Below are 24147 nucleotides of genomic sequence, written 5' to 3'. Positions count from 1 at the left end.
TTCTCTCTGTAATATGTGACTGCCTTTCTAATCCATCTCAGGATCCCAAAATAGCACAAAATGTAAACACACCCAGGCACACAAACATATTTGTGTTTGTGTTCTTACTTTGTCCTTTCACCAGTGACACTGCCTCCTTGGCCTCCTCTGCTATATCCATGACTCCCTCTCTGGCCAGCTGCACCTCCACCTGCACTCCCAGGGCAGCAGGTGGAGCCACCTCCTCTTCTGTTGATGGAGCAGAGTGGCAGGAGTGGCAGTGCTTGGCCTCCTTCACTGGTGCCCCTGATGTTGATTCTGGTTCAGAAGCTGGAAGGACCTCCAGGTCTGATCCAGTGGAGGCTGCTGCCAGCTGATTTGTGTCCACAGCTGGTGAAGCTTCTTCGTGTGCTGGTGTTTCCTCGACTGCCTCCTCTGCTGGTGGTGCCTCTGCTGCTGGGGCTTCGACTGCGGCCTCCTCCACTGATGTTTCAGCATCAGGGGCCTTCTCAGCTAGAGCTGCCTCTTCCACTGGAGCAGCTTCTTCAGTGGGAGCAGCCTCTTCTGGGGAGGCCTCCATAGAAGAGGCAGCCTCCTCAGGGACCGGAGTCTGAGCCCCAGCCTCAACCTCGGCCTCTCCTGCTTCCTCCACTGCGGGGGATGAAACTGTAGCTTCTTCTTCAGAAGGAGGTGCAACTGCCTCCTCCTCCTCATCTGCTGCGGCAGGAGCAGGTGGATTCTCTGCAATCACCTCCTCAGTAGCTGGAGCTTCTGCATCTTTTGTGTCAGCCACTTCCTCGGTGGGGGGATCAACAGCAACAGCAGACTTGGGCTCCTCCTCGTTTACTACAACAGCAGCTTCATCAGCTTCAGGTAGAGCTGCCGCTTCAGCTACTGCTTCTTCTGGTACTTCTTTAGCTTCTTCCTCCTCGGTTGCCTCTAGGACTTCTGATTGTAGCCCGTCCACTGTGGATCCCAAAGCTCCAGGTGCCTTCCCATCTCCTTCCATTTGCTGGACGGCTTTGACTATGCTGGTCTCTCCAATGGAAGCTGCGGCAATCTCGACTGAAGAGCCAGCCAGCATCTTCACAGCTGTTAGGAGGTGTGGCATAGACTCTGATGGAGAAAAGGGGACAGAAAGTAATGGTTTTGAGATACACAGAGAATTTGAGTTCACACACTCAAATGGCCCCACAAGCATGATGACTATCAAGGCCTATTTGAGCTTCATGGACAGTAAAATTGCTTTAACATTGATGTCTTCTCCTCTACCTTAAGTCCAGCACCACATCAATATTGTAACTGCTGTATGATGTTGCATTGTAATAGTTATATATTTTGCAATGCACTATACTGTAGGATGCATTGTATCTTTTAAGAGACTGACAGCCTCCTGTGCTATGGACCTTACTGTGATTTCCCTCTGAAACATTACACCTCATGTCTGCAATCTATGGTAAATCTCTACCGCAGTGTGTGAGTAATATGGTTTATACACAGGAGATCAGATACAAAACCCAATGTGATCTTATTAAAAAAACTGTTACTATCTGTGAAGAGGCAGCACTGGAACACTTCAGTAATGCTTAGATTAATCCTTGCGTGATTTTCTTTGTGTTGTGTGTCGTTTTGTATAAATTCCACTTACCTTGACCAGGCATCTACCACTGGGCGGTATAAATCACCATTGGTTCAGGAAATACTCTACAGGAGACTACTCAGCCAGTTCATGCCCCTTCTCTTGGTGTAACCTTTCAGACAAAGTTTGAAACATGTACATTTGTCATAGACCTTAACGTAACTGTTAGCTTAGATGCATCTTGTGAGCACTCCAATGCAGATACTAGAGAAAATCTGGGTTTGGGTGTTTGCCAATGCCATAATTCAAGATGTTCTTGATAACATTCAATATTGATACAGCTTGTATGGCTCATTTCTTTGACATGGATTCATGTCCTTTTAATGTTGATCTCAACAAGGCTTTCAAAATGTACTAATTATATGGCATTTCTGCTTTGTTAGTGTACAGTGTAAAGTAATAAGAATTATGGGAGAAAGAGGTAGGATGTCAAAGGTCATCTGCTAGGTTGACACCCACAACCTGCTGAGCATCAGGACACCCTGAAACAAGCTTTGTAATCTAGGATTAGTCTTAGCCGGTGTCTGTGAAGCAGCTTTAACTTGCACTCGTCACAATCAAGACTCCATGTCAAATGTTTCAAGACAAAAAATTGAAGAGACAGAAGCAAAACCTATTACACAGCAGCAACATGATGCACTTTTAAGTGCAAAGTTTCTTCATAACTTGTTGAACAGGACCTGTCACATCCATTAGCCACGGTTTTTAGCTGGTTACCGCCTGCAGCTCTCTTCTGCTGCTTGTAAAAACTTATTTATGACTAACTTAACACGGACCAAAATATTACAGGCAAAGTCTGATCAAAAGTTGGGTGAGGCTGATCGGTTTGCTTTCCAGGTGTGACAAAAAGGAATGAACTGGAGTACATGGCATTCAGGGCAAGAGGTATTCAATTGTAAATGGTTCCAAATAAGAATGTTGTCATTTAATCTTCAACTCAAATGCATAGGGGCATGAACATGGCACCGGGATCCTTCAATAAAAGGAGCATCTCTACAGGAAATGGGTTATTCTACACCTGTAAGTATTATGCAAACACATTCTACATCCAAAAAGGTCTAAAATAGAGAGGCAGGGTATAGGAGGCGTTGGAAGGACTCAAGCACACATCAAGCAGCCAGCACCTGGTGTGGCAACTGTTTAACAAAGGGTGACTTTTGAATAATATACAAGATTAGATATTGATTCTGAATCAATATTGGGAATAGCGTTATTTCATTGTTCTACAGCCTACAAAAGTGTTGTGAAACAAGGACAATAAGGGGCAAAAATCCAGAAAGGTCCAATAACACATGCAGGGACAAAAAAAAAAAAACCCTTACATAAATGCAAGAAAAAAATGCAATATAGGACCAAAAAAGAATGACAATGTCTTTATTGAACAACTTCAACTTCCCTTATTATTCACTGATAATGTTTCATTCTTAGATAAACACTAAAACTGTATTAGTCATAAATGACAACTTTGAAAACAAGTATGAAACATCCAATGCTGAGAGATAGAGGTGAAAGAGCGGTTTCTAGTGTTCCCTTGAAGATTTAAATTCACAGTTAAGAGACAACACCACAACAGTGTCTGAACATAAAAAAGGAAAAAAATGGCTTTGAGACTCTAAGAAAAGACCGGTAACTGATAGTCATACAGATGGTCAGCATGTTTGTATGGTCTGATGTGTGTGAAGCCCAAATGCTACAGTTAGCTTGTATGTGGCTGGTAAATTGGTGGTGATCTACAAAAAAGGTGGCAGGTTCAGGCTTTATTTCCACAAGTGATAAGGCAAGTCAAATGGTCAGTTAGATGAAGTGGGTGCAGATTTCCAGTGAGTTCAAGCTTAGTGTTGAGGTGGAAAAAGGAAAATTAATCTTGATGTGTGCTTGCCCTAAAAAGAGTACTCGGATGTGATAAAGAAGGATTAAATGGTGATTCTGTAGTAAAGAACCAGAAGTGCGGGAGCAAAACACATTCAGGTTCAGCTCAATAGTTGCATTCAAAAGGTCTGTTTGACTCCTGTAAGTGCTGTACGAGGATTTCGATTAGACCAAATGACTACAATAAATGTGCATTATCAATAAAGGCATTTTAAACTTTGAGTATGTATTCACACTGTGCAGCCTTGACCGATTGTGACGACACCATTTAATCCTTCTTACGTCTTACTCTGGAGGAGAGTTTGTGTAAATAGCTTTTTATCTGAGAGAAGAAAAGTAGACAAGAGCTAGAGGAAAAGGAGCTAGCAGGTTTTTGGTCACATTTCACAATAAGATACAGAAGAACCAGAATGAAACACACTGCCTCCTTAACCCTCATACAGTAGATCTACCAATTGCATAATAACCATAACCTGTCTCAAGTGTTTAAGATTCAGGGGGGGTTATATAACACACAGCTTTATCTGACATTGGAGAGTTGCTAAGCTGGATAAGAGTGAGTGAAAACTATGTTGAAAGCAATAAAAGACTGAACAATTTGCTAAGAAAGGGGAGAAGTCATTCCCGCCATTTTTATATTTCAGGCAAGTGAAGGAACAAGATGCAGACTTACGTCCCGTTTTAAAGAGCACTTGGAATATCTTTACAGATAGTCAGGACAACATTAGTTACATTCATCAACACTTAGTTCTATCCCTTGTACCCACAATTCAACACTCCTCCACACAACTGCATGGACAGCAGCCAAACCATAATTTGGAGTTGCTCTGGCGATGAGAGATGAGAATTCCTACAGAAATTGAATTTTCCAAACAGAATTTAAGTGGCTTTAATAACGTAATCTGACCTGACAGCTAAATGTCAAATGCTATGGTTTGGGTCTGTTCAGGGTGGGTTGAGGTAAGGGCAAGGGCACCCAAAAACTGGACTGATGGACCCCTAACGAGCATGCATTAACCAGCTGGAAATTAAAACCAAATGCCGTTTGCCCCTGGTATTTATGCATCTTTAAAGAAAAAAGGGGTTCACAAGTCCATTTTTCCTGGGCCCAAAGAAGTGGGACACACAGCACAGCTAACCCCTAGCCCTCCCGTCTGGGTGAATATCAAACCGCCAAAGCCTTATGCGGCCGCCTCAGCAGCAGGGGCGGCCTCAGCCTCGGGGGCTGCAGCGCCAGTCTCTGCCTCAGCAGGGGGAGGGGGAGGGACTTCCTCTACTGCTGCCGTACCAGCACTCTCAGCTGCGGGGGCCTCGGCCGGCGCTTCCTCCACAGCAACCGCTTCCACGACGACAGGAGCCGCTTCAGCGACCGCCTCTACTGCGACGGGTGGAGCAGCCTCTTCTGTGACCGCTGGTTCAGCTGCAACCTCAGCGATGACTTCCGCGAGATCCGGGGCAGCCGCTACCTCAGAAACCGCTTCGACAACGGGTTCGGCGGCGGCCTCTGCCACGGGTTCTGCTGCCGGAGCCGCGGCTTCGGGTTCTGCAGGAGCAGAGACGGGCTCGGCGATGACCTCGGCGGCCGGCGCCGCCTCCTCCACTGCGGCGGGTTCAGCTGCGGCAGCTACAGCCTCGGGTGCCGCCTCAGCTGGAGCAGCTTCTGATGGTGAAGACAGAAGAGAAAAGGGGTTTAGAGAAAGAGAGACACACATGAATGCATCATCCCAACAAAAAAAAGAATAAAAATTCAATCACATTGAGACATTTCCAGTAGCTGCAATTGGGTTTGATAGCAGAAAATATTTCATGCATTCTAAAACATCAATGGTAAATATCAAGCTTTGGTGTCTTGGTTTTGTGCCTTAATGAGTTTTCCTGGGGAAGGTTGTTGATGCTGCAGCATGTCAGTCACTGTGCACACGGATCAGCTGCAGGTGATCAGGCTCAGAAACAGAGGTCAAATAGTCCTTATAATCCTCTCAAACACTTCAGCTGGCCTCAAATGATCTTGCTTCGCACAGAAAATCCAACTGCATATTCCAAAAGCTTAAAATTATGGACACAAGCTGTCCTCCAAACTCCAGTTGGGCAAAAGCTCTCAATTGCTTGAGCGCTTTTGATAAACAGATTTGAAAGACCCCAGACTCAAGTCAAGTAGGGTTATTGCTGGAGGTCAAGGTCTTAAGACTTATAAGACCTATAAAACCTCAAGCAGCTGGTTTTAAAAGTGTCAACATAATATTAGTAAAGAGAGGAATAATCCTTAGCCAACATGTTATCCTGGGGACAGAAATATAACCGCTGTTCCACTAGCTGGGCAGTTGGTCACTGATGCTGTGTGGCGTCAGGTAAAATAACTGATAACTCATGAGGTGGATCATATGGCAAACATGGCAACAAGAGGCTAAAATCCAAGAGTTTAGGAGATGCAGCATGGCATTCAGTATTCATTTAGGGCAATTCTGAGAAAAAGTCAATTATTCACTGGATACAATGTTTTATTGCTCTTGTCAGATGTAATATTGAGTGGAAAATAAGCACTTGGGGCTAAAGTGAGGCGATCTTTATCAAAGTTTAATGGCTCAAGCACAAAATCCGAGCTAAAAGCACAGCTACAGTAAGGCTTTACAGGGCTTATAGCTGAAATGTGGCACTACTGTATAGTCAATAAAGCAAGCTACTTTGAAAACTTTTCAAACTCGTCCCCCTGTAACTGAGCTTTATGCTTTGATCACAATTTTGCTTCTATTTTGTCTGTTTTGCTTGTTTTAATGCACATTTTAATTTTATGCATGACTGTACAGTGTCCCTGGTACCAGGAAAGGCACTTTTATCATGTTTTCAACCCATTTAGGAGGGGCATTATATTACATTATCAGTTCCTACAAAGGAGATCTTTAGATTTATAACAGAAAAGAAAAAAGAAATGTCTAAATGCTACAAGCAGATTATGAAAACACTAGCTGGCTTCCACCATAATTACAGAAAGGAAAGAAAAGTGCATGTGTAACAACTCTGACTACGTGCCGTCTGTGGCTCCTCCCGTCTAGAGCCGGTCTGACTGCCTGCCAAACAAATGGCTCTGTGGCGCAATGGATAGCGCATTGGACTTCTAGTCAAACACAGGAGGAGTGATTCAAAGGTTGTGGGTTCGAGTCCCACCAGAGTCGTGCTTTTAGAGTGATGATGTGAAACTAACGGGCAGAACTCAAGTTTAAGTAATCTAAAGCAGAGGAAACCAAATAGAAGAAGAAATTTCCTGTGAACTTTAGAAAGGAGGCATTAGCCTGGTTTCCATTGTGGGGGTGTTAAATTGTGTGACAGCATAACTCAGCTGAAAAACTGTCACTAAAACACAGCAATACATTTCATAAATGTGGAATGAAGTAGAAAAAGTTTCTCTAGTCCTAAAGTAAACCAGGATTTTGGGTCTTTTTCAGCCGGGGCCAGAACATACTAGACAAAAGTAGCATAAATAGATTAACATAAAAAAGATCATTATTGTAAACTGTAGTATATAGACACTGGTATTAGATACAGGCCAATAGCAGGCTAAAATAGGGTATTGTATTAGGTTTTAGTTTTGGAATAACTCCAGTTCCAAGAGTTGCATGTAACAAAGCAGAACGTGTGATGAAAGCTTAGTCCTCAGTAATAATTAAATAAATACTTATCACAACGAAAAAGTTACATTGCTGCATTCCTGAGTGCAAGTAGCTGGTGTTTTGCTGCTTTCATTGTTTCACTGTAGTTTAATATGGAAGCCCATAAAAAAAACCGCATCATAACGTATTTTCTTCAGCCTTGTATGGAAATTAATGTTAATTTCATGCCACGACCCTAAACAGAACTTGACAGTTAATTGGTGAATCACAGGCAGCCAAGCCAAACAAAAAACATAACAGTCACCCACTTGTGCATCTGAAGGAACATTCAATTGCATTACTTTAGTTCCCAGTGTTGTATATTCATAGAGATTAATGTATTTGGACAAGATGATCCTTGATCACAATCACTGTCTCTAGGAACTTGCATTGAGATTTTTCTCTCAGCACTTTCTCTTAAGTAAATCACTGTCCACTTTAAAGTAATATGGGCAATAGACTGTCCTGTCCACTTTAAAGTAATATGGGCAATAGATGGTCCATCTCTGTAGGGAGCAGGGCTTTGGACTCCATTTTTAAATCAGATGTAACAATCCCAGACAGCATGTACCCAGCTGAACCAGGGAAAGCAGGAAGCTAAACCCCATTACAGACTAGTTAGCTGGTCTGGGCACATAGCCCATTATCCCTCCAGGCCCAAACTGGCTGAATAGACAAATAATTCCCAGATAGAAATCAAAGCGGACAGGCGAGATTAACCTATTGAGAGTGACCAGTCTACCATGATTGATATTTGGGTGGCATAGCCAGAACTAGCCGAAACATACGTCTCATCCACAGGTTTTATGCTTTCGTCCCCTAGCAGATGAGCCAGCTAAACAAAGTCTGAGCTGAAAGTTTTACATTTCAGTGTAGTGAAATATTCCTAAAATAACTAAAAGGGCAATATAAGAAGTGTGGGCCGTACACAATCATCTTGAGGAGTCGGAGAGTGTGTGTGTGTGTGTGAGCAGTTAGTCTACTCACCCTTCTTGGAGCCCATGTCGGCCAGTCTGTCATCATACCTCTCACTATCACCAATGACTGTCTTGTAGGCCTGTGGGGGGGGTAAGAGATGGATGTGTTTCATTCCAGTACACAAGTGACCTTAACAGAAATACAAAATGGCCACCTTACACTGCCATTTTGTCCAACATAAACCAACAACTGCCTGCGCTTTGCCAAAAGCCTTGCATGCAGTATTGATTCATTTAAAGCAACACTGCTGCTCTTTAACAGTGAATAAATCTACCATGACAATAGTGGTCTGTAGAAACAAATGACAGGGCTTGCCAGAAAGCACAATGCACCTTTTATGTGCCTTCTGTGGTAATGTCTGCTCCCTGACATCAGTTAGCACACAGCCCAGTCTCTCCAGAGGGAGAGTGTAACTGGCTCCCAGCTTGGAATCACATATCTTCTATAACCATAGTCACACAGCAGCCATTTTGAACACTTGGGGTGGGAAACTATCTTGGAGAGAAAAGTACAGCCCAGCTCCGTCCTACTGTTGTGTCCCAAGATGCACATCATATAGACATCAATTGGAAAAAACATTAAAAATTATGGATCTCAAGAAACAGGAGGGATATAGGTTCACATTAATACATTTGGCCCAGAGTCTAGCGTAGATTACAAGCTAACCAACTTCAGTGTTAAGGTTGTTTCTGGGGTTGCTAGCCAATTTAATAACCATTCACTCTCTGAAGACCTCGCCTATGTGTTGAAACACTAGTTTTACATCTACATGTAAATCTTCCAGGAGTTGCCCACCCCAAGTGTTCAAAATGGCCGCCGTGTGAATAAGGTCAGTTGAGTACTTTTAGATGATGCTCAGTTGATTCATAACTGTACCAAAAGTACAAATAAATGCCAGTTGTTTTTTTTTTTTTTACAATAATATCTGCTGCTGGCATTTTCCGTGCTCATGTGTTTTTGGAAACTACTCTTGAACCATTATATTCTTGCTTTCTTTAAAAAAATTCATTTCAAAACCGAGGGCAAAGCAATGACCCTCTAAAATGCATTTAGAGGACATGGTGGAAGGACGCAAACATGAAATACAGACTTTGAGGTTCACCAGCTAGAAAAATGAAGGCGAAAATGAACAGAGAAATCTGAGATACTCACATAGACCACTGCGGCGGTGAGGCCTCCTCCACACAGAACAAAGTACGTCATGTTGGTGGAGCCACCGGGGATCCCGAAGGCCATGTGACGAGATGGGGGCACTGAGAAACACACAGGAAGACCAGGTACAGAGTTAGGGGGTTGACCAATACGGATACTTTGGAAAAACAACAAGAAAATATTTTTAGGTCTTTCTGATGGACTGGAGTAATTTTCTCCTTCGTTCAACAATTGATTTACAGCCTTGTGACACTAAATTTTAGAAGTCTGTGGAAGATTTGTTTTGTGTGCCATGAAATCCAAAATAAGCATCAAAAGCAAGTGAGAATGAGTGAGAGAAAGATGGTTACTTTGATCATTTGCAAGATCCCTTTATCTTTTTGTGATTGCTTTATTCAGGGAGTTGTCACCCCATCCGAAGTTGGACTTGGCACAAACAGTAGTGCATTCTGTTAGCGTCAACATGTCTCTATCCCTTAATCCAGTTACACAATGCACCCCCACTCATTTGTGGCCGAGGAGATGGAAAGATTTAGCTGTAGCCAAGCTAAACAGTGAACTGTCCCTTAAATTAAGCCCCCCCACAAACAAACACAGATACTTCCTGCTTCAAGGGCCATGATCTGCATCTAAACAAATCATTTAAGTTATCTAGCAGACACGGTTATCACTAGTCATATCGTTTCGTCAACTAGTCCCTCAACACGCATGTAAGCCCAACTGCACCTTGTCAAAACGGGGGGAAAGGGGATTGTCAAGCGGATCCGAGGGCCTCAGCAACCTCTTAATAGGCTATTGTTGTTTTGGTGGCTAGGTGAGTCTGGCTGGCAGTGTTGACGTGCAGCTTGTGTGTCCAGTTAAAAAGATTGCCGTGTGTTTAGAGGATTGCCAGTGGTGCATGCAGAGGAGGCCATAAATAAAACCACCCTGCATCCCAAACACTGCCTTGGCCTAATCTCTTCCTTGATGTCACACAAACACGTTTGTCTGTGCACACACATTCACACCAAGTGAGACACGCACAGTCACACGGAAGAGTGTGTACAGTTGCATACAAATGTCTTTAGCATGTTCCATGCCCTATCCCGTGCGTACACATGCACGTATGTTTTTCCAGCAAGCCAACTAGCCCAGTTAAAGCAGTGAAAGAACACAATGTACAGCAGAGCCCAGCCTCCCTCCCCCTCCTCCTCCTGACCCCCCTCATATTTCTTTCCACGTGTTACAGGAATCACAATTCAACCTGTGTCTTTTGAAGAGCACCTTGTATCCATATAGACAGGGATTATTGATCACCTACTACATTCCAAATTTTAACCAGTATCATTGATTTGCAAAATGCCGCTGCAAGTTTGGCCAATTAGAGATTTAAAAACGAAACCCTACAAAAAAGGAGTTTTCTCCTTCAAACTCTGCTACATAGTGCATGTCTAACCTCATTTACATACAAAATTTTACCAGAGTACCCAAACATTAGACAGTTCTTTTCGCCAACTCTACAAATACTTAATCTTCACCCACTAAAGTTGCCTGTGGGAATATAATTAGCAAACTATGACTAAGCAAGTTTTAGTGGTAGTAGTAGTATTGAAATACCAGGACTACATTGACAAACAAACTACGTGACAAGAAGCAAGTCAAACAGAAATGACAACTGTCCCATCATGGATGCTGAGCCAACCTCACAGTAAGTCCCAGCCTTATCTCTGCTCCTCTAATACCCATGACACAGCAGCACTGCACCCGGACCAAGGCCAAGTACAAGTACAGGTTATTTATAAAAGGTAAATCAGGTAATCCCCGCTCTGAGGTTAAAGCCTGTAAAATTCGACACGTATGTCAGGCAACAATAACAGCCAAGATGGCTGCTTGAGCATCCATGACATGTGTGGGGGATGAACATGTGTCCTGCTGCCATGTGCTTTCAATGACATGACAGGATCAGGGATGAGAATATGCAGGAGGCCTCTACAGCACAACTAGGAGAGGGCTGGTTTGGCCCTGTTGCCTATAGGCTCTGTGTGTGTGTGTGTGTGTGTGTGTGTGTGTGTGTGTGTGTGTGTGTGTTATGTAATGCAAGGGCAGACTGTGCCTGCACTTTCAGCTGCACAGGAGTCATTTATGTCTCCTTTTGCACACAAGCAGTGTGCACAAACACACACAACATAAACCAGTCACCCGTTCTTTATCCATACAGAGGACACACAATCATGCATACACACTCATACACACACAAAGAAGGCACCAAGACCTGGCAACCCTGACTAGTTTTCTTCCAACTTATTTTTTTTACATAATCTCGATTCAACACAATGAGAACACACTGTTCTTTATGGCAGTGGTTCTCAGCACCCACAGCCCAGCTGGCTTCAAGTCATCCAGTCAGGGACTGATTCACACCAGGTGAATACAGTTAATTAGCTGGTAGGACACAGAACCACTACTTTATGGCATAAACTTCTGAATGCAAACAAAAATATATTTTTGGTTACACTGACTATCATTACTAGCTGTGGCCTTGCAAGTTCAGTCTGATACAGTTTTTGCAGCATCGTGCCGGACTTTGCCAGGAGTTTTTAAACAGGAAATTAAAGCAGCAGCTAGGCCCAGTCTCCCCTCGGGTTGAATTCCACATGCAGTGAAGCATGGAGGCATCAAACAGTAAAAGGATGATCCGGGCAAGAACGCGTGAAAAGAGAAAGCGACCTAAAAATACAACTGATCAAGTCTCAAAATCCCCTGAGCTTACATGCAACCCCAGTTTAAAACGTAATTGCGTTTGCTAAATAAAAAGGTTTTCGGGGAATTTGAGATGATTCTGAAGTAAATGGATGTTTTTAAAAGCTTAGTGGGGGTTTTTTTTCGTCCATCAAGTTAAAGTGGAGCTGGAACTCAATGTTCCTGCTCGTAAATGTCCTAGGACATGTTACCGTGTCAAAAAAACAAAACAATAAAACGCTTGTAAACGGTGGTTTAGTTACAAATAGAGGATGCTTCATGAATGCACTTAATGCAGCTCAGTTATATAAAAATGATTAGAAAGAGTTGTCGTCGGTCTGTGATGCGCTGTTTCATAACAAATGTGCAGAACTGCGTGTTCCCAAAGCAGGACACACCTCCCTCCCTCCGCGCGCCGCTCAGCTTTCCACACGGCAGTAATTAGCCTACATTTTCTTTAATTTCATTTCCATTTCATTCAGATTAATGTTAAATAGCCTACAAAATAATGATTTGAGGGAATATATGCCGTACAAAAGGAACTTTTAAGCAATGCACTTGTTACAGAAACTACAGCATCCAGACATGGGACAATGTTTGCAATTTATGAAATGGCCCATTTAAAATTCGGGCAACTTTTAAACCGGGTTACTACAACTTTATTCGACCGCAGACCAACTAATTGCACGAGCCAACGGTCATTACGCAGGCCAATGATAGCAATTGTGCTGCTTAATTAGCCTACATGCCCAATCAACTAAAAACATCGAAAACTCTGACAACACAGACAATAACCCGACTCACCGTTTCTGCTGAGCGGTGTGGCGGCGCTCCGTGCCAGCGGCCCCAGTCTCTGCCATGCCCGTCTGCAGAACATCTTTGCTCACTTCACAAGGGCAAGCAAGTGTATGTGCGTGTGTGTTTGCAGCAGGAGTTTTTGTAGATGAATGAGGAGAAGAGCGCAGCTGCTGGCCAATGCTAAATAATCACGGTGCCCCCCTCCCCTCCCTCCTCCACACAAAATAGGCTGTTTCTCTAGCACGCCCCTCAGAGGCGAAAGGGCGAAACAACAACACACTTTGAGGCTATAAAAATAAAGATTCCCAACGCAATGTAGGCTACTATGGGAAATTATTCGTGAAGTTCTGATACTTTCATGCGGATTAATTTAGGATAGCCTAAGTGTATTCATATAGTATTCATATGCACTTCCTACCAATATGGTGCTTTATACACACAGCTCATTGGCTGTGGCTGCCATTTGATTTTAATCACCTGTTCATTTATTACAATCACCTGTTATTTTCCTACCAAGATGGCTGCATGGTGATGTAACAGCATACTGTAAATACTGTAAATCCTCATGAAAGATCACTATTCCTATATATACATGTACATATGTTCCTGTACGTTTGCTGTGGTGCTCAGGAGTGAGTTTATAATGACCTTGGTATGGTATTTTTTCAGCGCCTGTGGCATTATTATAGGAGTTTCTGTGGTATAATTTGTTCTGTAGCTGCACAATAGTTGCAGGGATATTTGTATCCTTGTGATTTTCTGATTGGATGATAAGTTATTTTTCGTAGGGGTAAATACTAATGACTTTATCTGTTCTACTCAAGGGCATTGAATGTCTGGGGGCACTGACCAAGAAAATGAATTCAATCGCCACCCCAAATCATATCATTCTGTTGTTAGGACCTATATCATTCTGTTCTGCGGTTGATTGTTGATCAGTTAGATCTAGTCAGGCTCAAATGTCTCAGAAGACTTTGCAAAGAATCTCTGCAAAGTCCTGAGACATGCTTGTGAAAGGGCTAGGCCTATATAAATAAATTAACTTGAACTTAAACTTCAAAACGAATCACACTTAGAAATAAAAAAAAAAAATGCCACTTTGCCATTTTCTTTAAACCTTTGATAGCCTATATTCGACTCGGCTTCATTCACAACTTTCAGAATCCCGCTAGAGTAATAATAATAAAACAATAAAACCACGGGTCACTGTTCCTGTACATCAACACTGTGTTGACCCTTTGAAGAGGAAGGATCAGCCTCCCTCACGCTGTTTTAAATGGATTACGGGCAACTCATGTGGTTGCTTGGAGAGACAGCGAACGGCTAACAGCGGTTGCATAATACACTGCCACACTGTCATAGGGAGCTATTGTGGGCTCACATCTACGTGCACATCTCCAGGGGGGTGGACGGAAGGATGGATGGAGAGAGAGAGAGAGAGAGAGAGAGAGAGAGAGAGAGAGAGAGAGATTTCACTGGCTATAAATCTAGAAGCACCAATAAATAGATTTGACTCTAAAATATGTTGAATTAGGTTGATAGCGGCGGGTCGTTAACTCTCTACCTCTGATGACACATCCTCACATTTTGCTTTTACTTCAACATGTGCTGAGACCATGCAGAGTGTCTCTGGCGTCCTCTTGTGGTTGCAGGGCGTCAGGACACAGGGCAGACATCAAACACGGGATTACCCATGTATCAAACATGACGCATTGGAGTGAACTTGCCCTGGGACCATCTCTTTGCACTTTGAAATTGTGTCGCTTTCAAAATGCTGGTGTACAATGTTGCGAAGGGATCTACACCCCCATATCTCCAGTACATGATACATGATATTAGAAGGGCAATAAGGCCTTGACCTTTGCACTCCATATTTTTGGTTTCTTGTCATTTTCATGATCTAGGATTTAAAGCATTTTCTGATATGGCACTCCCTGTGAGTCGCTCTGGATAAGAGTGTCAAGTAAATACTTTAAATGTAAATGTAAAAGTTAAGGGACTTGAATTAAAAATAACTTTACAACACATACTTATAATCTGCTGTCTAGAAGCCAGTCGTTTGGTGAAAATGTCTCATGGTCTTTGCAGGATGTCCTGCTGGCTGAAAGGAATTTAGACTGATTTCACCATCACCCCTCTTCCTAATTTAATGTCCCCATCCTTTATTGACCCATGTTTTTTGTTAGCTGGGATTATATTTGAAATTTCTATGTTACAGCAAAATACAGAAACACACAACAAAGAGCCATGGGCAAAAGTATTAAAAGTATTACCACTGTCATGAAACCGCATCTCCCCCGTTAAGTATCAACTTTCCTGAGACTATAGAAAGACATCTACCAGTTGACTGGTGAATGTTGCACCATTGTATCGCTGCAGCCTCACACATACATGTGTGCGTAGGTAAACACACACACACACACACACACACACACACACACACACACAGAGCTATCAGTCTGTCTCGTGTTGCAGGATATGGTCGCTCGATGCTGAGCAGAAGAGGTTTGCTCTCATCATGTGACGGCTTCTGAATCATCAATTTGACAGAGACACAATCACAACACACATGATGCTCTCTCCTTCGCCCACATTACTCACACACAAGACCAGTGCATGACTGCTCTCATGTCTCGCACCAGAGGTAACTGTTAATGAATCATGACGTTAGCGGTTCATATGCCACAGCTTCTACAGAACCTATCTGAAATCCACTGCATAATATTACTTTAGAACACATTCAAGCATTTAAGTGATGATCTTATCCAGAGTGACTCACAGTGAGTTAGGAGGTGGGGGTTCAGTGTGTTGGCCGGTATGGGGACTGAAGCTACAGTATGACCTTTTGGTTACAGGACAGGCTCTCTGATCACGAGGCTGCCCTGCCGCTGCAATACATGGAGGCAAATTGCAGGTTTTCTGCTTTAGAATCCAGTTCCAGATGCTGAATGAGACTTCAGACAGAAAACAAGGCAGAGGGTTTATAAGTATAGTTTTTTAAATATAGTTTTTCTTTAGAAGGACAGAGCCAAACAAGTTTTAGTCAAGGTTAGCAAAGAATATCCCAAATTTAACAAGCAACTGCTGGGTTTCCCAAAGCAAAAAAAGAGCTAAGATATATTCATTTTCCTTCTAGTATAAGTTATGAAACAAATTAGACCCAGATGCTTTGAGAAAACCCAGTCAGGTGATTCATGTTGCTCCAATATCTGCTGTGGCTCCTTGCATTGCTATGCTAATAGAAAAAAAGTAAAGGCTGTCCAAGTGTCATCAAACCCCAAAATCTATGGATACAACTTGGCACCGACACTACCAGGGTTTGGGGTTTGTTCCTACTGAGGCCATCCATGCTATATACATAAAGACATAAAGTCATGATACTGTAATGGATCAGATCCTCCATCAAATGTTACATCTTTTATTTCACACCAATTGTCAACAATAAGATCACAAATGTACACAACATTTCTCAAAATAAGAAACGACAGCAACTTAATTTCACATGTAAAAGTCTCACATTCCCAAAAAATTAACACATAATGTACAATATGTTCAAGTTAACTGCACACAGGCATGCAAACACGTTCTCTTACTCACTCACACACACACGCACACAAAAACACACACATACAAAGCGCTAAAAAGTCACAGTTTTCGAAGAAAATCAGAAAAGCCCCGGTGCTCCCTCTCTCTCTCTCTCTCAGCAGGTGCAGGCCCACAGGTCTTTCTCTGGTCTCTTTTTGGTCGGGACATTAAAAGACCCATTGTACACCTTGGTGTTCACTACTGAGGGTTTCCTCTGCCTCTTCAGCCTGGCAGCCACAGCCACCACCAGGTCTTCCACCTTATCCTGCTGATAGGGCGCCTCCTTATCACCTCCTCTTCCTCCTCCTCCTCCTCCTCTCCCTCGTCTGTTCACCCCGCCGTTCGGGACGCTCTTGGCGGAGGTCTCGAACAGCATCATGCCGTGGGCCTCCGCGAACTTCATCGCCCGCTCCCGGCTCACCTGGTCATCGGCCCTGATGGGGCCACGGAGGTCACTCTTATTACCCACGAGGAACCTGAGGAGGAGAACACACAGGAGAAAGGTGGAGAGAGTGTAGATCAAAAAGAAGTGTAAATCAAAAAGACGGTTGGATCAAGGATGATATTAAACAGTTCCGTGAAAATCAAAAAGGTAGCACGTTGGTGGCATATTGGCCTGAAAAAAGATATGAAATCTTCAAGTATTAAAACTTACATTTATTCAATTTTTTAGACTGCAACATCTTGACTTCACCTTGATATCATCAATCTGTGATGTTCAATGAATTCCAGGAGTTTTGTTTGTGTAGAAGTGTTGTGATTTACTTTCTTTTTTGTACCTACTTTCCCTCAACCTGCCTCGTCTACTTCTACTTCAGTTGGTGATTTCCTACATTTCCCAGAATGCCTTTTGACAACCCCAGAGAAGGGGCGTGAACTTTTGCTTTGAATGAAAGGTGGATGTATGGGCAGATAAAATATAGCTAACTAGCCAACTAGTTTGTAAATACTGTGGTGTGTCTATGATCATGGCTGCACCTCCTACTCAAAATGCAACATGTGTTGTGGCTGCTTTGCATTCTGGTCTCTTGGGGCTGCTGTCGGTGGAGAAATTGGTATCTTTGCCTCTTCTACAATGGATTTCTCCCTCTATGATTACTGAACATCAGTGCAAAATAGTGAGTCTCGAAAGAAGCCTGTTTTCTTTGATTTTGAGGAACTGATCCCAAAACCTGACATTTACCATTTATGTTTCAGTTAGATTAAAGATTTTATGCAATCAAACATGTTTTTTAACAGCTTTGAAGTGTTTTAGGGTGGATTTTTCCTTTCAAATTTATCATTCTAATCTATTACTATTATAACTATTGTGCTCAATCTGCTGCACCTTTTAGTGCGTGGCAGCATATACAGAGACACTTGTGTTGGCACGTTATCAGCTGATGCCTCACCTGGGGATTTCCTGGCCCAGTGAATTCTGCCGGCACTCTTCCACCCAGGCGGACAGGCCTCTGAAGCTGGCGGGACAGGTGACATCGTAGACGAAGAGCACGGCGTGAACGTTGCGGTAGTAGTGCTGCACCATGGACTTGCGGAAGCGCTCCTGTCCCGCCGTGTCCCACAACTGGAGCTGATAGGGAGGAGGGGAGGGAGGCAAAGAGAAAGTGAGAGACGGTGAGAGACTGAGAGAGAAAGATGAATCATGGATCCATTTTAACTACTGGAACTGAGGAGGAGGAGGAGGAGGAGTAGGAGGAGGAGGAGGAGGAGGAGGAGAGCAAGTTGGTGAAATTTGAGAAAGTAGGTTTGAGGAAAAAAGAGCACAAAAAAGAGGAAGCAAATGAGAGGAAGGCACAGAGGGGAAAAGGATGATGAAGTGTTGAAATACCCTCCACTGGGCAAACACACGTGCATGCACATACACACACACACACACACACACACACACACACACACACACACACACACACACACACACACACACACTCACAGTGACTCATTGCTGAGAGGGAACCAAAGACCATATATGTATATATACTGACTGGTTGATCTAATGTTTACAGAGTCAGAAATCTATAGCAGGCCTCCACATGGAGTTTCCTTGAATAAAAGAGATCAATACTAGATCTTATCACAAGTTCGGCCTCCAATACTGCATGTCAACAGCGGCTCAAAACAAAGACAAACCATATCACTTTCTCTGAAAACAAATGGATTTTATTTTTTTTAACAGAAGACAGCTAACAAAGATACTGCAGTAGGAAATGAAGGTGCGCGCCCTCTCTCTCATGTGCCTTCAGCAGTCAGTTGAGAGTCAGGCATGTATGGAAAAAACTGTCATGTGTCCTGATACTGTAGCATGCGCCATCTATGGATTCAAAGCCACAGGCAACACATAAACACACAAATAGTATGTCTACAAATCCATGTTGCAAGTCCACTCTCACTAAATGATTAGTTACCGCACATAAGTCTTAGATCAATATCCATTTAGATTTTTATGAGGAACTTAAGATCTTGTTTGCACAGTACTGTCCTTTCATACTAAACAAAAGAAGAGACATGGGATTTTCTTATTCCCTTACTAATAAAATGTATAGACACAATGCTGAAAACTCTTCTGCCCTCAACATAAATTTGTAAACAAAGCCTCATATTCACCAGTAACACTTCCTCTATCATGAGGCTGTTGCCACACACCATGGAAAGAAGATAGACCAACTACACCCACAGATTTATGACAATTTATAACACTGACAACAATGAATAGACACTTTAAAACTCTGTTGTGTTTATGTTAGTGAAATTGAGCAGCAGTATAAAAAAACAGAGCTGAATTAGGTTAATTGCATTGTAGTTCAAAGTCAAAGTCAGTAGACCTTTGATACAAAGTTGCTAGATGTTGTAACAGTTAACATGCAAATCAAATAAAGCACGCAATCTTCACAGCGGTTTACAGGCTTAATTAGTTCCGACTGTAGCGTGATTGCAGCCATCAAACACAAGTAGCTGCTAATTTTCTGCTGTTGCACTGTTCTATGTGCAGTTTCTCTATCTTTTTATCAGTCCCTCTAGGAATGTTATAGTGATACCATGGGAGATTAAAAAAAAAACCAAAAAAAAAAAAACTAACATGAAGTAAGATAAAGTCACTATAAACTCACTATGAACTCACTATACCCACAGACACACTATAAGATCCTATAGGAATATGACAGGAAGATTATAGGGATTTTTTTCTTCGGGTTGTTAATTCTTTAGTTGAATGTAGCCTATTCAAGAATTCATTGTGAAAACATGATCATCGTGACTAAACATATAAACGGACCAAAAGTCAGAGTCTTATTTTATTGGTAGTCGACCTTTGATAGGAAGGCTTCATATTAAAGCAGAAGGGTGTGGAAGACAGACCGGCGGGCGTGCGTAAAAACAGTGGCCTGTTTGGCGCAGTCCCGTGCGCAATTAGCCTATTCTTTACTAATAATAGGCTATATAATAGCCGAATAAAGCAATTCACGTACTTTAATTGGATGTTAGTGCATTAACTTTACTTTTTACCTTGATTTTGTCTCCCTCGATATCCAATAGTCTCTCACGGAAATCCACCCCGATGGTGGCTTCGACTCTACCGGGGAACTCGCCGGCGCAGAGCCGGTGGGTGAGACAGGTCTTCCCGACGCCGGAGTCTCCGATCACAATCACTTTAAAGGTCCGACACCGCGTTGGCAGTGAGGATACACTGCTCAACGAGTTGGAGAACTCGAGAGATGACTCCATGTTGCCTGTCACTCACAATAAATTCAGTCAAAAACAAAGCGTAAAAAAGCGTTTGGTCCAACCTCCAAAAAGTCCCTCAAAAGTGAAACTTGAGCAGGACTAGTCTCAACAAGTTACCACCACTTGTTGTGGGAAAGAACGCGCTGTCATTTGCTGATTTGGTATATTTGATCAGCAGCTCTTTGTCGGCTCACTTTTCTCCACAATGTTGACTGATTTGTGCGCGCAGGGGACTGAAAGAAAGAGTTTGGCGTTTGTTCCTGTGCGTTTCATTTGACAGCATGGTGATGATTACCGGGGAAAGACTGGGGGTGGAGTGAAGGATCAGTGGGGGAGGCAGACACCAAACCCAGGGGCGTAGTACATCCAAAAGTATGTCCACAATGCAAATATGTGGTGTATAAAATAGATGTAAGATATGAACATAGGGTTGTTTCAAGGGGAGAAAAAATGTTTTTTTTAATGAAAATATAATTGTCTTATTCTGATGGTTGTTTGACTAATGATGACTGCCAATCATAATTTACCCAGCTTGTTATTTGACACTGCATATATAAAAAAAAAAGTTTATTAAACCTTTATTTAACCAGGTAAGTCTCACTGAGATGAGAAATCTAATTTTCAAGGGAGACCTGGTCAAGACAGCAACAGCACAGAAAGTTACAGACAGACAGCATAATAATGATAAAATATAACAAACATAACAAAATACAATAGTTTAGAATAGAGAACAGGAGAGAGAGAGAATGAGGGAGGGAAAGAGAGAGATGGGGGACATTGAGGTGGAGGTCAAGGCATCTCCTCCTTTTCTTCCTCCTCCTCCCTCTTCTTCTTCTGCTTTTCCTCCTCTCCCTTCTTCTCCTTTTCCCCCTCTCTCTTCTCCCCCTCCCCCTTCTTCTCCTTCTGCTTTTCGTCCTGTCCCTCTTCCTCTTCACCATCATCATGACTGCTATCACCATTGGCATCTTCAGAGTTACAGAGTTTACCAGTGCAGAGCATGTAGGCCTAGGGATGCACAGAATGGGCAAAAGGTGATGATGATGATGGTTGTTATAATGAGGATATTCTTGACTGATCTGCTGCTTGTTATGTGGTGGCAGAGGGGAGGTGATGATGGTTTGATGACACTGCGGGTGATGATTGTGTGTTTGGTAGGTGGGATCACATTGATGTTGCTGAGAAACAATCAGTTATGTCATTTAGCAGATGTTTTTGTCCAAAGAAACTTACAATAAGTACATTTTGTCAGCAGTAGTCAAACCGACCGTATATCTTCAAAAGGAAATTTCATTCCACATTTATGAAATGTATTGCTGTGTTTTAGTGACAGTTTCTCAGCTGGGTTATGCTGTGACACACATCATAACACCACAAACCTCCCCACAGTGGAAACCAGACTAATGCTTCATTTCTAACAATTCACAGGAAATGTCTTCATGTATAAGAGCCTTTGTTTGTTTGTTTCAGTTCTACCTGTTAGTTTCACATCATCAGTCTAAAACACGACTCTGGTGGGACTCGAACCCACAACCTTTGAATCACTTCACCTGAGTTTACTAGAAGTCCAATGCGCTATCCATTGCGCCACAGAGCCTTCAGTTTCCATATACACAGCACAGAGACATTTACCCAACACTATGAGGAATCTTGATATGAATTTTTATATCAGTTATGTTAATTGCTCTTAGTCATTACCCAATTGAGATGTCAGAACAATGATGAACTAAGCCGGCTACACTTTCATATCTACAGGATGATCGTGTAAATGTTGGTATTGGGGCAAACAAGTTGGCACATCCAGCGTTTCATTACATTTGGCCCATGAAACCTCCAGAGGCCTAAAACCAATTTTAATATTTTCCTGTCACATTAATTTCTAACCATTTGCTCTCAACTGCTGCTGCTGGACACCTAAGCACTTGCCTGTGTTGCCAGGTGTATCATCCTTGGGAAAGACAAAATGTGTTTAAGAGAAGCTATCTAAACAGCCAAACAGGCAGGTTCCTATGGAAGCCCATTCCCACCATTCAATAAAATTAAAAACGACTCAATTCAGAGTTTTTATCTCAGAATTCTGACTTAATATCTTGGAATTCAGATTTTTTTTTTTTGCGCGCGAGAAAAAAAAGTCAGAATTCCGAGATATAAACTCAGAATCGTGAAAAAAATAGAAAGGTGCATTTTCTGGAGAAAATGCGTGTGATTGCTGAGAGTGCAAAGTGTGGCGTGTCAGTACTGGTGCAGTTTAGTGTGGGTACTGTCTGTGACTGGTCTATCACTCTCCTCTTTCCCTCTTTCTTATCCTATGGCTGTATTTATGTCACATATTTCTGTCTGTCTCCACCTGTTGTCTCTGTCTCATCTGCTTCACTCTCTCCCTGTTCTTCAGTTGCTGTCTCACTCTCTTGGTAAAACAGGGATAGGTAACATCAACTGACTGCATCTACATACTGGTGCTGATACTGGTCCCATATATGTACCAGTGGCTGTGTGTGTGTGTGTGTGTGTGTGTGTGTGTGTGTGTGTGTTTTGTGTGTTTGTGTGTGTGTGTGTGTGTGTTTTTGAACATGACTGTGGATCGTCTGTTCAAACTGAAACGGCTGAAGCAAAGTATAATATGTGTATGTAATGTTAAAACTGTGAGAAATGTGGCAGTTTAAAACACTTCTGTGAAGGAGCTGTAATGAGTGTCAAAATGATAAGTAATAATGTTAGAAATGTACTAAAATTTCATAATAGTAACAAGTACAAAAGTAAGAAAATATGTAGGAAGGCTTATGTGTAAAAGGTGGAAGGAGTATGAAAGGTATGAAGTAGGAAGGCTATTTTGTGAAGGGTAGAGGGTAGAGGTGAAGGGTACAAGGAGTATGAAGAGTAGGTATATATTCAGTAGAAAAAAAACAAAGTAAGAAAGTGACAAGTACTAATGTTAAAAATGTACTAAAATTTAATAATACTAAGAAGTACAAAAGTATGAAAATATGTAAAAGACATGTTGAAATGGGTGAATTAAGCAGAAGAGCTGCATGTGTAAGAGAGCAGCAGTGCAGCAGAAACTACTGTGAAATAGAGTGGAACACTAGTGTCGAACAAACGTTAATATCTCAAAAACTATACATCGCATCGCTTATATATTGACATTGTGAGTGAGAGCAGAAGTAGCTGAAGGGTTTGATGTATAATATGTGTATGTAGTGTTAAAGTTGTGTGAACTGCCACAGTTTTAAAATGTGTGAATTTAGTAAAAAGTACAGCCTGTAAAAGTCTGCTAGAGTGTGTTATGACATCACGCACTCTAGGCTGGCTCCATAGGGTCCCATTATAAAGGTTGAAAAAAGTATAAAACTTAAACTGCGATTTCTCAAAAAGTACAAAAGGTATCAAAAAGCTGAAGAACAGTAATAAAGTACTAAAAGTGGTGACCCGTTTAAAGTTTGAATTGAGTGTCTAGCTTAAAGTATGAAAGGGTAGTTAGAGTTCAAAGAGGGCATGGTTTGAACAGTCCTCCCATAGACTTGCATTGTAAAAACAGGTACTAAAAAGTTGAATAGTTCAAAAAGTATAAAAGATATAAAAAAGTTGAATACATGTAATAATGTCCTCAACAAGCTGAACAGTCTAACGTTTGAATGAAGTTTCTAGCTGAAAGTATGAACGAGTAGTTAGAGTTCAAAAAGTGGCGACTTTGAACATTCCGTCCATTGACTTCCATTATAAAAAAAAGTGGAAAAAAGTAGAATATCTTAAAAAGTAGAATAGATATCAAAAAGTTGAATACAAGCCTGCATGTCCTAAACAAGCTAAACATTTAGAAGTTTGAATGGAGTTTCTAGCTTAAAGTATGAAGTAGATAGGTGCGAAAAAACGTACGGAAGAAAAATAATAAAGAGCGAGAAGATTATACCTGTGATTGCTGACTCAGCAATCACACAATAATCCAAACTCATTTTGGGCATTCAATCGGAACCAATCAGAACACGGCTTCGCTTCGGCATGCTTCCATTCTGACCGATTATGACATCATTGGAGCTGGATTGTGCTCTACCAATCAGAGCCTGTCTCAGCTGC

At 42.2% G+C, this 24147-nt stretch overlaps 2 protein-coding genes and 2 non-coding genes across 5 annotated transcripts; 1 reads left to right on the top strand and 3 right to left on the bottom strand.

The window, feature by feature from the left end:
• Positions 1 to 2994: 2994 nt before the first annotated feature.
• On the bottom strand, positions 2995 to 12919 carry LOC139642623 (nematocyst expressed protein 3-like). 2 transcript variants are annotated; one of them, XM_071517549.1, is made up of 4 exons: positions 12784 to 12919; positions 9262 to 9362; positions 8119 to 8188; positions 2995 to 5147 (listed from the first exon to the last, which is right to left on the bottom strand). In XM_071517549.1, exons 1-4 carry the CDS (start codon positions 12854 to 12856, stop codon positions 4669 to 4671), a joined length of 723 nt encoding a protein of 240 aa, XP_071373650.1. In that variant the 5' UTR covers positions 12857 to 12919; the 3' UTR covers positions 2995 to 4668. The 2 variants fall into 2 exon arrangements, with proteins under 2 accessions (XP_071373650.1, XP_071373651.1); XM_071517550.1 differs by having other exon boundaries at positions 2995 to 5144.
• Positions 6566 to 6657, top strand: trnar-ucu (transfer RNA arginine (anticodon UCU)). The gene is given in 2 exon segments: positions 6566 to 6602; positions 6622 to 6657. It is a non-coding gene; the product is annotated as a tRNA-Arg (tRNA).
• Positions 12920 to 16197: 3278 nt separating the features above from the next.
• LOC139642622 (ras-related protein Rab-33B-like) lies at positions 16198 to 20346 on the bottom strand. The gene is made up of 3 exons (XM_071517548.1): positions 19861 to 20346; positions 17754 to 17932; positions 16198 to 16838 (listed from the first exon to the last, which is right to left on the bottom strand). Exons 1-3 carry the CDS (start codon positions 20077 to 20079, stop codon positions 16478 to 16480), a joined length of 759 nt encoding a protein of 252 aa, XP_071373649.1. The 5' UTR covers positions 20080 to 20346; the 3' UTR covers positions 16198 to 16477.
• Positions 20347 to 21582: 1236 nt separating this feature from the next.
• On the bottom strand, positions 21583 to 21673 carry trnar-ucu (transfer RNA arginine (anticodon UCU)). Its single transcript is given in 2 exon segments — positions 21583 to 21618; positions 21637 to 21673. It is a non-coding gene; the product is annotated as a tRNA-Arg (tRNA).
• Between the last annotated feature and the right edge of the window lie 2474 nt (positions 21674 to 24147).

This window comes from Centroberyx affinis, unplaced genomic scaffold, assembly GCF_046629955.1.
Source record: "Centroberyx affinis isolate AG114_WGS23_722 - 3 ecotype Tasmania unplaced genomic scaffold, CSIRO-AGI_Caff_v1 ptg000501l_1, whole genome shotgun sequence".
Lineage (NCBI taxonomy): Eukaryota > Metazoa > Chordata > Actinopteri > Beryciformes > Berycidae > Centroberyx > Centroberyx affinis.
Note: the sequence above shows the minus strand (reverse complement) of the source record. Positions and strands in the feature narration are given on the sequence as shown.

Coding starts and splice junctions, on each gene's coding strand:
- LOC139642623 (XM_071517549.1), bottom strand. CDS start 12,856: ATGTTCTGCAGACGGGCATGGCAGAGACTGGGGCCGCTGGCACGGAGC. Junction 8,189..9,261: donor TCACCGCCGCAGTGGTCTAT/GTGAGTATCTCA, acceptor CCCCCCCCACAG/GCCTACAAGACAGTCATTGG. Junction 5,148..8,118: donor CGACATGGGCTCCAAGAAGG/GTGAGTAGACTA, acceptor CTTCACCATCAG/AAGCTGCTCCAGCTGAGGCG.
- LOC139642622 (XM_071517548.1), bottom strand. CDS start 20,079: ATGGAGTCATCTCTCGAGTTCTCCAACTCGTTGAGCAGTGTATCCTCA. Junction 17,933..19,860: donor TCGAGGGAGACAAAATCAAG/GTAAAAAGTAAA, acceptor CCTCCCTATCAG/CTCCAGTTGTGGGACACGGC. Junction 16,839..17,753: donor CTGGGCCAGGAAATCCCCAG/GTGAGGCATCAG, acceptor TCTCCTCCTCAG/GTTCCTCGTGGGTAATAAGA.